The 13,778-nt window shown below is 43.5% G+C and overlaps 1 protein-coding gene across 2 annotated transcripts in view; it reads right to left on the bottom strand.

The window, feature by feature from the left end:
* PHYHIPL (phytanoyl-CoA 2-hydroxylase interacting protein like) overlaps positions 1-13,778 on the bottom strand; it is a 79,812-nt gene that overhangs the window by 36,605 nt on the left and 29,429 nt on the right. Inside the window, exon 1 of one of the 2 annotated variants that reach the window (XM_083502789.1) lies at positions 10,824-11,298. The exons of the other annotated variant lie outside the window; for it this stretch is intronic. Within the exon in view, the coding sequence (XP_083358915.1) occupies positions 10,824-10,929 (106 nt within the window). The 5' untranslated portion in view covers positions 10,930-11,298. Of the gene's footprint in view, positions 1-10,823; positions 11,299-13,778 lie in introns of those variants that run through there. 2 annotated transcript variants of the gene reach the window in all.

Below are 13,778 nucleotides of genomic sequence, written 5' to 3'. Positions count from 1 at the left end.
AATCAGGGCCGAAATACACGTGTTACTGTATCTTTCAATGTGATTCAACTTAAATCACAAAAGAAAAAAGAAAAGTGGAGTCTATGAACAGTCCCAACATCTTCAACAGGGTGCAAGGAAGAGATCGCGAAGAGGGCTGACTGCTGTTCCAGGTGGAGCTCCTTCGCCATGCCTTGAATCTGTTTATAACAGGGATGGGGGCAAATGTTGTCGTCTCTATCTGCCCCTTGGCACTACGCCTATGCCCCATCAGTTCTCCAGTCCTACTCTGCATCCTCCTTAAGTGCTTTTGCCTAGCTGAAATGCATTATTCGACTTGGATGATGCTTGTTGCTTGCCAGGAGGGAGCAAAGAGGAGGGTGTCCAAGTGTGAAGAAACTAGCTTACTGGACAAACACAAAACTTAGTTTCTCTGCCCACTTTTGCCTCTAGCCCCACACAGCACTGGAATGTGGCCCCCAAAAGGCTGCCTAAAATGGAATGGGGCCCTAAGGGTGAAAAGGGTTCCCTTATCCCTCGTTTATACCTTGGTCTGCTTTCCTTTGCTTTTCTTCGGCCACCTCTTTTCTGAAACTCAGTTCTTATTCCAAATTCCTCCTGGCCTAGCTTCCCTCTTCTCTGCCATACCCTGGTTTCCATGTCCTGCCTGTTGAGGCCTGGTCTAGCTATACCATCCTATCCTGACAGGTGAGCAGCTTTTAAGATTCAACCCTAATTAGTATGGAAATTTGCTTTTCTTAGGAAAGGCATAGTCCAATTATCAAATAATAGCAAAGTTAAAAGAGAGCATTGAGATTAGACAATGTTCTTTGTCTGAAAAGAAAAAAAAAGAGGACAGAAACATGGAGTTCCAATATATATTACGTGGGAATATTCTAGCAAGACATAACCCACCCACTCCCAATTTGATGGACAATGGTCAAGGTTCGCCAAGGTCTTCAGCATATTTTTTAAAAGTCTGATTATTGTTTTCTAAACCACCTGCGCAAAACAGTACCAGCATTCAAGCGTGGACAGAGGCAAGAACACTTTGTGATAACAATAAAACTAAAATTGATTAATGACTCAGCTACAACCCCACAATGGAAATTGATTCCATCAGCAGCACCACAATGTGTTATAACCAGCTGAAAGAAATATTTTTAAGGTCAGACAAGGGATGTGACAACGCACACATAGCATCAATGCTTTCAAAGGGAAACTTTGGTTAAGGCTCTGTTCTTCTCTCTCCGTTACAACTGGAAACTTTTGACACTACTAAAAGGGCATTATATTTGGTTCCATCACTGAAACATGAAATGAAAGATAGAAATAACCACAAAGTCAGAATTTGTGATGGTGGTCATGAATAAAATCCAGCTTTGTGTACCACACAGTTTCATAGGTGGTTATATACATATAGGTAGTTGGTGTCCCATAGTAACAAGGGGTACAGACTACTAAGTCCCCAAATCAAATCTTACCTCTGCTATTAGTACACTAGAAAATGGTGCCTGACATTTTGACCACCTGGATGTGCATGCCTGAGGATACTTGGATCTTGGCTGTTTTCACACAGGCAGCATTCATGGATCATCACAAAGCTCCTGACAGAGCACATCCCATACGCCTTATCAAAAATGCTTAAAATGGAATTGGAGGTCCAAATATAGCTCATACGAACTTTTCGTTACCTAGTTCTACCTTAATCTGCTGGGGCAAACTTCAGTTTAAGTTGCTGATTATTTACTGTATCTATAGCTTACCTCATCCTTCTTCCAAGGAATCCAGAGCAACGCACGTGGGGTCGCTCTGCTTTATGGTAGCAACCCATGAGGCAAGTTAAGCAGAGAGACAGTGACAGGCCTAATGCTACCCAGTGAAGGTCCTGACTGTCTGGGGATGTTAACCAAGGAATCTCAGGCCCTAGAGCAACATGCAATGAATTCCCATTCCTTTGCGTTCTCTTTCAGAGATAGTCCCTTCCCATTTAGCTGCACAGTGCTGTCGTGGTTATCCAGGACCGGTTCCAAAGTAGGGAAATGGATGTGCAGAAGATAAGTACATGCAAAACTGGAACTTTGCTTTCCGAGTGGTTTGTCTCTGTGGTAGCAAAAACAGGTAACAAAGCCACAACTGCACACACAAGTTCCTTTTTTCTGTTGACATGTATGCAGATTTTGGCTTGACTTCCGCTCCCTGCATAGTTACTCCTTCTTAAATAGGTAGCCTAGTGCATCTAGCTGAAAAGAAAAGAAAAGAAAGACAGGGACAGGGACAGAGAAATGGACACACGATGCCCTCGCTGAAGCCGATTTTCAAGGAACCTGCAGATGGACATTAATGGCAAAGGGGGCAGAGAAATTGAGAGGAACAAGCGAAGGAGAAGAAAAATTACTCTGGATATGAAAAGCGAAGGCGAATTAATGAGGTAGGAAAAACCCAACAGCTGCGAGATTGTTCAAAGGAATAGAGAGGACATAGCAAGCCAAGACTATTAATGAGGAGAACCAGAAACCAGAAAGGGTGAGTGGCGGCAAACTGTCAAGGTCAGAGAGGCAGGCTACAGCAGGAAAGAGTTAAAAACAGGCATCTGTTGCACACCAAGAGCTTTCCTAGGCACCGCCTTGTTTTGTTTTGCAAGTAGCAAATAGCTACAGAAAGTGCCATCATGCCTAAAGTAACAAAACTCCATAGATTCCGTTCTGCAGCTAAGAGTTTCACAAGCCAAGCATATACCATGTCCCTTTGGACCACCCTGAGCCTATGCCAACTGGATTCACTGGTTGTCCCCAAGCTCTCATTTTTAACTATGGGACAAACATGTGACAAGACTTGGTTAACTTCACAGGCGACTCCATAAATGTGATTTGTGTCCAGTTAAGATGAGGTGAGTGATAGGCAAAAGACTTGTTGAAATGCGTGCAATTGTGGAGAAGGGTTGCAACCCAGTGGTAAAAGTGCCTTCTTTTGTGTGTGAAAGGCCCCAGATTCAATTTCCGACATCTCCAGGCAGGGCTGGAAGAAACTCCCACATGAAACCCTGGAGAAGTGCTGCTAATCATTGTAGACAGTGCTGAGTTAGATGATGAGGAGGAACAGTAATAGTAGCCGCCTCTTCACTGAATATTTCCAATCCCAGTGCATGGAGCAAAGTAATAAAAATAAACAGAGACAAATCAAAGCATCTGGACCGATGCAGCATCCTAATGAGGACAGTCCACTCAATACATGTTGTCAGGGTTGTCCAGCACTTGACAACCCCTAATTTTGCTCCTGGAAACCATCTGGAAGATGGACCACACCAGCGTTCGAAATTGGCCAGGCGCCAGGTGCATTTTGCACCTTGACAACAGCCACTTGTTACCAAGTGAAGATGCCTGGGCGCCAGGATGGTGGCTGACATCTCTACCATCTGGAGGTGCATACCTGGGGATAGTTGGATCTTGACTGCTTTCATACACTAGGCACACATCCTGTACAATTCTGTTACATTTCAAATGCACAATCATAATAAATTTCAAGAACCAAAAAGTTGTATTTAAAAATATGGCTTTTGAGCAGCTAGGCATTCCGTTTTGGTGAGGATAACCCTGGTTTAAGGAGCCATTTGGCGCCTAACATATATATCTGAGTTTCTAACACTGGATCCTACATGGATGGATGGAGCTAAGTTAGGCACAGGTCTGAAGGTTATAAAGCTGGAAAAGGCTGCCTCAAGTAGCTCCGGTCTCTCACAGAAACAACAACAACAAAATAACCCACCTTATGAATAAATTGATCATAATAAGCAGTTGAAGTCTGACATAGATTGAGGGATTTGTGGTTCTTTTTTCATATATATTTTTTGTAAAAGGTCCTCTCAGTCAAACGATTGGTCGCCCTCCTTCCTGCCACAACGTCTTGCTTGTTGTGGGAACACTGGCACATGGGAGTGAACAAAAGACCATGGCAAATTTAAGGGATTCAAGCAGGGACAGGTGTTCAGTGAGGTACCCCAGATGCAGGGGATAGATACGAATGCAATTAAAGGCTTGATTAATGATCCAGAAGAGTGAGAACACATACTGGTGAATTCACCAATGGTGTTAAATGAGAACTGGTAGTCGCAATGAGCAGATGACTGTGTATTTCATACAAATGGTTTTTTTTTTAAAAAAAACACACCTCTCAAAGAGGTAGAAGAATGAATGCCGAACCATTCAGAAATGGTCTAACAGAAACACACACAATGGAAAGGCAAGACACAGAAAAAACTGCCTGTTAGGAAATAGCATGACTTTCAACCCGCCCCCCCATGCTTTCCTTGTGAAACTGTAGTGAATTCTTCTTTCATAGTTTGAGTACTCCATTTATAAAGAAAGCTCCACTGGGAGACTGGGTGCTAAGCAGAGACAGTCCTCAGCGGACTGTATTCAAGTGCCTAATGAAGAATACTTCTGGACACAATTTGATGCAACATTGGAGCTGAGATAGGACATCCTAATGATTACTCTGCTTCCCAGCCAATCGTGGCCTCAGAAGCAGCTGTCAGCATGAAATGCAATAATACAATGTATGTTAAGGCAAACTGGATAAACAGCACAAAAGCATATAAAACCATCCATGACACTAGAAAGCAAACAACAAATGGCCTTTTTTTTTTAAAAAAAAAGGAAGGGATACAGTACTGCTCAAGGAAGAGTGATAGAAATTGCCTGGGGCAGGAGACATAACTGATGCTCAAGAAAAATTAGAATACACATTATTACATATCACACTCTCACTCACACACACACACATACACACACAACTGTCCATGTGGTGGACAGACAATTAGAAAGACTTGAATGATATAAGCAAAAGTATTAAGAAGTGGGGTATTAGTAAAATCAAAGGGAACATGGCATTTTCAGAATGTGAGAAATAGGGACAAAGAAGAATATTCTGAATTACTGTTCTGGAAAGATGTTGCTACTAAGCTACATGAAGGCATGGAGTGGACCTCTTCCTCTGGAGCTTCCTCTGGAGTACCTAGGTACCATTTGTACCCTCTCCACACAGTGCCCAGTTAATGGAATTCACTTCCCCAAGATGTCAGACAGCCACAAGTTTAGATGGCATTGAAGAGGGAACAGACTTGTTTGTCCTCCTTGATTTTGCCTATCTACTGCTATTAGCCATGTAGCTAAATGGAGCCTGCATGTTCAGACACAGTATACCTTCTGACTACTAGGCGGGGAGCAGCATCTGGGGAACTGCTATACCTTCAGGCCCTGCTTGTGGGCTCTCTTGGAAGTATGGGGAGGGTCACTGCGGGAAATCCAAATGCTGGACTAGATATACCCACTTTGTTCTGTTGCAGCAGGACTCAAATTAAGCACTGGTTTTAAGTTTAAAAGCTGTGCCTACACAGGAGCTAGGCACACGTGTGTGTGTGTGTAATTCCATATGGCAATCACAACCTTAACACTGTTCTTTTCTTTTCTATGAACATTAAAAATGTTGATGATGCACCATAAATGTGATTGTGCCATTTCAGGATGTGCCTATTATGAAGAAAAGATGACACTAGAGTTATTTATGCCTGTGGAAAAGAGTGATTAGGAGACTGAACAGATTTTGTGCCTTCACAATATGACAAATTGCAGTCTGGATCTCCTTTTGCAAAGTGTGTAATGCTATTTATTAATATTAATATTTTAATATCACTTTCTCAATTCACATTTTATTTTGCTTAAAGATCATATTATATTGTTCCATCACTTCCACAATTATTTAACTGTAAGTCAGATCCGGGTAATTGAAGACAGACAAATAGGTATGAGCACTTATTCAGGAATATGCATTTCAATATTACACAACAAACAAAATGTTTAAGCAGATACAAAATAACCAGAGGATATTGAAAATGAATTAATATTTATAGTTTGCATACATCTAAATACCTATAAATTGGGCTTTGGGGTGGTAAAATGGAACGAAAACATTTTAGATTAGATCCACCAAGACAACAAAGAATATCCATTGTTAACCTGCATAAACAGCAGCAAGGGAAAAATGGCTGGGAATTGTCTTCTTTCTCTCTCTCCCCCCCCCCCGCTCCACCCCCATTTCACTGCTTCCCTGTGTGACTATGTTACCAATAAATTGGTTACAAAAGAGGGAAGATATTGTGAGCATACCAAAAACAATGTGGGATGAGAAAAAATATACAGTACATGTATTGCTTTATTTTTCCATGGGAAAATTTCCATTTCCTAAGTTCGTTGATAACAATGAATGGATGCCAGTTGTAAACACAGTTCTAAACAATCTTGGCAGTTACAAAGTGTTTAGCTCCATTTACTAAACACAAGTAAAATAAACATGCTACGTTAGATCACTAGAAAACCCTCAGGGATGAACTGGACATGTTTCCAATTCGATTCCACTCCCCCCCAAAAAACCCTCACATCACTGAATACTATGCATCTCATTCTATTATCAAGGTGAATGGGGAACTCCATCTGCACATTCAGTCGCCACAGCAACAAGGGAGCCCTGAATTAGTTTTTAAAAGGCTATTGCATTCCCTATTACAACTTACAATTTGCAGAAAGGATCTGCTGAAAACACTCTAGAAGTAGACTTGATTGGATGATCTAGGATTGCTCTTAAATAGCGACCCCAGCTTTATGGAACAACTTGAACAGGGAGGTCCGTTTGAGCAGATACCTGCAGGCCTTTAAGTGCTATTGCAAAATGTTTCTAATATTATTATCATCATCATCAAAGAATGCCCTCTCCCAGGCTGCCACACACACCCCAAGCTTGTGAGGGCGATGGAACTACCAAGAGGCCCCTCTCTGCTGCTCTGTAGGGAAGGAGACAGTCTTTCAGATATTTGAAGCCTCTGTCATTTACACTGACGTGAGCACTCTTAAGTTAAGCCTCAACATGAGCTGTGGACCAGCGCAGCTATCTTAAAACAGGAGTTTGTATTTTTTAAAAGAAGGTTGAAAGATGTTATAATTTCTATGGGCTGATTTTTCACTGCATCTATGTGTTGATTTTGGCACTTAATAAATATTTCATTTTTATTTAATTTGATTAATATGGATGTGGACCACCTGAAGAACATTTTGATATTATAATGGAGTCCTACTCTATATCTACAGAAAGAGTTTGTGTGTCTCTGGAATAATCAAATTTCTTCTCGTCTGGAATTTATTAGTATTTTAGATTCTCGGTTCGGCCTTCAGGGTAGCAACACAGTTGGAAAAGGAAAAATGGAAATTAAATGCATGTCACATCATAAATGTATTGTTGTTATCAACAGGTAGACTATTTTATCTCGAACTTCTAATATTAGGATTCTGACATCTCACATTTGCTATACATTGGGTCTAGATGGCAACCAAGTAAGCAACTTTTCAAATCAAATCAACTTTCAAATGAGACTGTAGAAGAACTGAGTTGTTTTATATTTATAGAGCTAACATCTCCACTACATAGTGGTAGGTTAAAATACTGCTGAATATAATGTTCGTTATTCTGTGTGTTCCTTTATCCTTTTCACATTTTGATGCACATCATTGTCAGTTGGCATCGTTAAGTGCTTGTCTGATTAGATTCACCTTAAGCAAGTTAAAAGAAAGCCAATTCCAAATGCCTATTTTCTCAACAAGAACATGGGCTGCAATAGTGTACTTGGCGATTTCGGTGAGGTTCACACACATCAAATGCGTGAAAGTCTACAGCCATAAAATGAAAACATTAGTCAGTTTAAACCATCGGTCAGCTGGGGAAGAGTTGAACACCCAGTGATTTCAAAGAGACGAGAACTGCAAAGATCATATTCAAGTCTCCCTTACAACCGCTGCTGTGAAATAGCCATTCATTTCAGTGGAGTTTTCACAGGAGCCCTGCCCACGAGCCATCAAAATGCTCATTGTACAGCAACACTGCTTGATAGATTGCACCCCATGATGCTTTAGAAGAGATGCTACGTCGTTTTTTATGGTGTTGCACTTAGAAGCAACTAATTATATGCTGCTCTCCTGGAAAGTTGGGTCCATTTATCCCATTTTGTCTTTCCATGTAGGCATTCCTGAGTCTTAAGTGCCACCTGTTGGAAGCAAAGTATGTTTCAAATGCACTTACCCACATCAGGTTCTAAACACACTAGCGGTAAAATTTTGATGCACCAAGCCTGCACACGTTTCTGCCTGCCTGTAAAATTTGGAATAATGCCCTACCTCAAAAGGCATTGGGATTAATGAGCCTTACACTGGTGGAGTTCCAGTCATCAGAGTTTAGTATGTATGAGGATTAGCTAGGCACGAAATCTATCGTGGGGAGGAACCGGCATTTCCCTAATATCTTTTTTTTTGAGCCAGCTTTTCTTTTTCTTAAAGATCAGGAGGAAACAAAATCACACTAAAAAGTGTAACCCTGCTTCATTGTACACAACAATTAATTAAGACTATTCTGAATCAATTAGCAGACTGCTACAATTAACTTTGCAAGCTTCACTACACTTTGAGAACTACGCGAGCCTTCCATTTACCCCCATCTCAAAATATCTGCTGCTACCAAACACAGCTATGACTAATATATACTGGTCACGTTTGTGGCTTGTCATGGTTTATTGTGAATAAGCAGTGTGCTGATGAATGCTGCCTAATCTCTCTCACTTCACCCCTCCCTCTGACGCAAATAGAAGATACAAACTAGGAAGCCACAATTAAGCTTGGCTTCCTGTGACATCCCAACCCAGGATCCTTGACAAGCCAGAGGTTTATAAGTGAACAACAAACCATGGTTTGAAACAGAATTAAAACTGACTATGGCTTCTTGTTTTCCACCCACATCAGAGGAACAGCAAAGTGGGAATGATGCACCAGTGTCCGGCTTGTTCACAATAAACTATGGTAAGCCAGCAACCCTGGCTTATTGGGAAGCACAAATGCATCCACTGTTAAATATTTTGTGGAAATGACATAGTTAAATCAATTTAAGGAAATTATGCTACTGTATCTGTTAAATGAAAGCTAGTATTGCTTTGTTGCTGCCCACACCAACACAGGAACATTTCCCTTAACACGGGTTTTAATGCCATTGTACTTGTTACCAAAAATATAATCCTTGAAATTTGCATGGCAATTGTGAGAACTCAAGTAGAAATGGAAAAGGCTCATTAAACTCACACTCCTGAACACAATGTTAAAACTAAAACTTGACAAATATTCGGCTTCAGAATGGTTGTCTGGCACTAAAAAGGCCCATTATAACAAAGCTTTTAGGGTATATAGCAAATTTGTTGTGCTACTTGATTTGCAGTCCTGAACCAACTTTACAGTACTTCAACTGTCACAAATGGGACTACTCAATAATAACTTGCTTGTAGATTGCAGATGCATACTCCAAAATAATATGTGTAGACAGAAGAAATATAACATTAAACCACCAAATGTTCAGAGTACTAAAACCTTGTGGTATAGTTTACTGTCATATAAGCCATTTTTTTTTTTACTTTTAAGCTAGGAGATACTATTTAAAATAATTTTAAAGTTGTTTTGAATTACTAGATGTTGAACAATATAAGGTAGGCAAAGGAATACAAAATTAAATTGCGTTCTGTAAATTAACTCTTGGGTATTACTTTCTGAACACAGGTTATTCTGCTGTTTAGCACAGTGCTTCTTCAACGAAGTGAGACATAATTGTATAGAATTAATATTAAACACACTCCTAATTGCTAGTCTTCAGTGTGGTACATCAGTATGTAAATTGGTTGTTCCCCGTTCTTTATTACACAGGCTTACAAATGCCTGGGTTTCTGCAGCTCAAACAACCCTTTTGCACTCTGCCTAACAAATTAAGTTTTGTTATTAGTTTTAACCATGCCACTTAGCAGAATATGCATTAACAAGCCAACACTGTCACGTTCCCTTGCTTTTAAGATTTTCTCGCTATGTCTACTCCCATATTCCCTCTGTATCAAAATTTGTAACTGCTAGAGTACAGAACAAAGGATTTAACATTAGCACACAAAATCGCTTGCATCAGTCTCGAATTCTGCATTAGATCAGACCCCACCAAGCGAACTTCCGCCACAGTCCAGAGAAGAGGCTGCAACTCTCCATGGTGCTGAAACATACAAACCTCCCTTTCTCTTTTCCTTTACCAAACCCCGTACTACCGCCACAAAGCCTGGCGTTTTGTACCCCTCAGGCGGCATTTATATTGAATTACTACATGTGACAAGTTTCTTCATTGGTAAAATAAATAAGAGAGAGCTAAGCACATGCGACCCCCTCACTCCCCACTCTAAATAATAATTCAGGACGCCACAATCGGGTTCGTGCCTGGAGTTCGAGATCATGGCTTCGCAAGAAGTGATCATCCCAACCGGACTCGGAGTGGCTGTGCGCGTGAAAACGCATGCCTAAACACGCGTTTCTCAGAGCCGAAAATGTTAATTAACGTTTGAATGCAGCTCCTCCTCCTTTCCAGTTCTGGAAACAGGCAAGCGCTCTGCAAGGTGCAGAACTACCCCCCCCCCGCACCTTATAGAGGGGTTTCCCTCTATAACGGTGCGACCCCTCCTTTTTTAAAAAACTGTTCTTTTGTTCTCAAAATGCCAGGGATGGAGGGGGACATTTACACCTAACCCCGCGCAAGATTGGATGGGGGGCTGACAGGAGAGGGTAGATGGGGTAGCAACAAAGAGCCATAGGGGGGGTGTAATTTTGCATTAGCAAGCCCGGTGGGGGTGGGGCGAGGCGGTGGCAGCAAGAGCACGGGCCGCTTTGCGCTGAGATGAGCTCCCCCTACCTCCCCACCTCTCCCCCCCCCAAGCCCCGACACCTTCCACTCACCGTCCCTATCGCAGAGCTGGATGGCCTCCAAGCTGAGGTTCTTGATGACATCCTCGCAGGGGCTGCTCGGGCTGCTCATATGGTGATCCAGGCGAGGCACCTCCATTGTTTCCCGCGCCCCCCACCCACACACTTCTTGCCTTTCGGGTTTCTTGCTCTTTTCCCCCCTTCCCTTTCCCCCCCTTTGAAACAGGGGGCTGTCAGGGGTGGGGAGGAAAAGCGAGCGCTGGAAGGAAGGGGGGGCGCGCGCACGCTTTGCGATCAGCGGCGACGGCAGCAGCTTCTCTCTCCTGGTGCGCCGTCTCCCTCCCTCCCCGTCTGTCTCCGTCTCTCCAGGCTGGCTGCGAAACTGCTGGGTGCAGCAGGGGCGCGCGCGCGGGCGCGCACTCTCCTCTCCCCCTTCCCTCCCCGGGACTGGCTGGCAGGCGGGCGGCGGATGCGGATTGGAAGGCAGGCGCGCGCGGCGGACGGGGGGGTGGTGGAGAAAGCGAGAGCCGGCTGCCTGTCCCTGCAATGGAGCAGAGAGCAAGGGAGGGGAGGGGGGAGGGAGAGACGCGGCTCGCGCTCGGCACGCCTGAGCCTGGTGGAGCGGGGGGGGGGGGGTTAAGCTGGCCCTTTAAAGGGGCCGCGCGCCACTCTTGCTGAGTCAAGGCTGGCGCTTGCACCGACACCATCTCTCTCTCCCACCCCTCCCCTCCCCTCCCCGGTGCATGTAACGCAATGCACTGCGTTGCCTGCAGGCAGCTTTCTCTCTCTCCCAGCGGAGGGAGGGGGAGCTGCGGCGGCGGCCGCCTCAAGTCTCCCCGTCGCTCCTTATGTAATGGGTTTATCAGGGAATTAAAAGCAGCAGCAGCAGCTGCAAATAAGGTTCTAATTCCCCCAATGCGCGAGCGCGCAGTTCCCGCCTTCTTCTGCGCCGAAGCAACGCTGCTCTTGGCGGGAAGGGCCGCTTGGCTCCTCCCCCTCAGTTATTTAGGCAAGCCAGTTCCTGAGGGGGGAGGTGCGGGGGAGGACAATGGGCCGCTGCGCGTTTCGAATTATGTTCCCTAACGCTTGGTTAGCAATGAGAAACCTAGACAGCATCTTAATACGCAGAGACATCACCTTGCCAACAAAGGTCCTTATAGTTAAAGCCATGGTTTTCCCAGTAGTGATGTACGGAAGTGAGAGCTGGACCATAAAGAAGGCTAATCGCCGAAGAATTGATGCTTTTGAATTCTGGTGCTGGAGGAGACTCTTGAGAGTCCCATGGACTGCAAGAAGATCAAACCTATCCATTCTGAAGGAAATCAGCCCTGAGTGCTCACTGGAAGGACAGATCGTGAAGCTGAGGCTCCAATACTTTGGCCACCTCATGAGAAGAGAAGACTCCCTGGAAAAGACCCTGATGTTGGGAAAGATGGAGGGCACAAGGAGAAGGGGACGACAGAGGACGAGATGGTTGGATAGTGTTCTCAAAGCTACCAACATGAGTTTGACCAAACTGCGGGAGGCAGTGGAGGACAGAAGTGCCTGGCGTGCTCTGGTCAATGGGGTCACGAAGAATCGGACACGACTAAACGACTAAACAACAACAACAACTCTTGGTTAGGGAAAGTGTGCTGCCTTAAATAGTGATGTAGTTGTTCGACGTCAGCAATTCATCCTAGGTTTGGATAGGTATGTTGCTTTGATGTGACTGTAGCGGGACTACGGAATCGATTTTCTTTTGAAACGTGTCAAAAATAAAGCCATATGCCAAAATGAAAACAAGACTTGAGACCTTGCTGACAGGAAAAAAATGTCACTGGTGTGTGGAGGAATGATCTGCACGCATTCTTTTTCTTATTTATAACCCGCTTTGTTACCAAGAGAAGGGTGCTTTGGCCTGGACTTGCCCTGTAGTCTCTCACGGGCCACTTGCCAAGTGTCACCTTCACCTCCTCCCTTTCTGCCACATTTTATACTCGAGGACAAATCACTTGAAGCTAGCTCACATATTACAAACTTCCTAGGGTCCTCTTTTTGGCAGATTGCCTGTCCAAGCCAAGTTTGAAGAACCCTAGAAAGGGAGACCCTCAAAGTTGCCCATTGACAATAAGCACCTGACCGGACAGTAGAAACAACAGATATACTGTTATATTGAGAGGGATTGTGACTCTATTTAAATGGCAGTAATTGTTTCCAAGTGTGCATCACTATGTACAAGTTAGCACTTGCAGGATTTATACAGATCTGCTTTTCTTTTGTCCTCTCATTTGGTGATGTGTAAGTGCCCATCCTACTACCCTGAAACCTTTTCTTCTGCCCCACTCTTTATGAGAGAGAAAGCAACAGAATTTCAGCAAGTAATGAAATTCCATGGGGAAGAACTTCCCTCTGCATGGCTCTGAAGACAAGTGCCTCCGTGCATACTGATCACTTGATGGCTTTAATGTGCATCAGTTATTTTCAAAATGTGAAATAGCCTACACAGTGCTTCCATGAGGAGCTAGCCAAAGGTCTGTAGGAATACAGTCACATGACAGAAATAATATCTGATCTGACATCACGCAAACATAGGCACTCTGCTCACACAAATAGCTACCAGGAAGCAGCTGCAGTATCTGGTGTTGTTACCGGCCAGATGTTGCCTTCCTCATAAGGCTGCATTCTGTACTTCTAGGCTGCCTAGATGGTTCCATGTAGAAAACCTTCTCCCAAGCCTTTGGCTAAATAAACTATTTTGCGTTTTTATACTGCAAACCGCCCTGTGATCCTTGGATGAAGGGCGGTATATAAATTTAATTAATAACCATAACAGAAAAAGTAGCAGACCTGTGAATCAGTCCTGAGAAAAAAAGATACTGAGCGATGCATTATAAAGTTAAGTACAAAGAAGCGTCATTTGACTCCAGTGCAAAAAGAAAAAGCCAAGATACAGAAAACTAAAGAAACCCCCCAGAGGCAATCTAATGACCTATCCAAGAAACGTTG

The sequence above is a fragment of the Podarcis liolepis genome (genome assembly GCF_965112155.1).
Source record: "Podarcis liolepis genome assembly, chromosome: 5".
Lineage (NCBI taxonomy): Eukaryota > Metazoa > Chordata > Lepidosauria > Squamata > Lacertidae > Podarcis > Podarcis liolepis.
Note: the sequence above shows the minus strand (reverse complement) of the source record. Positions and strands in the feature narration are given on the sequence as shown.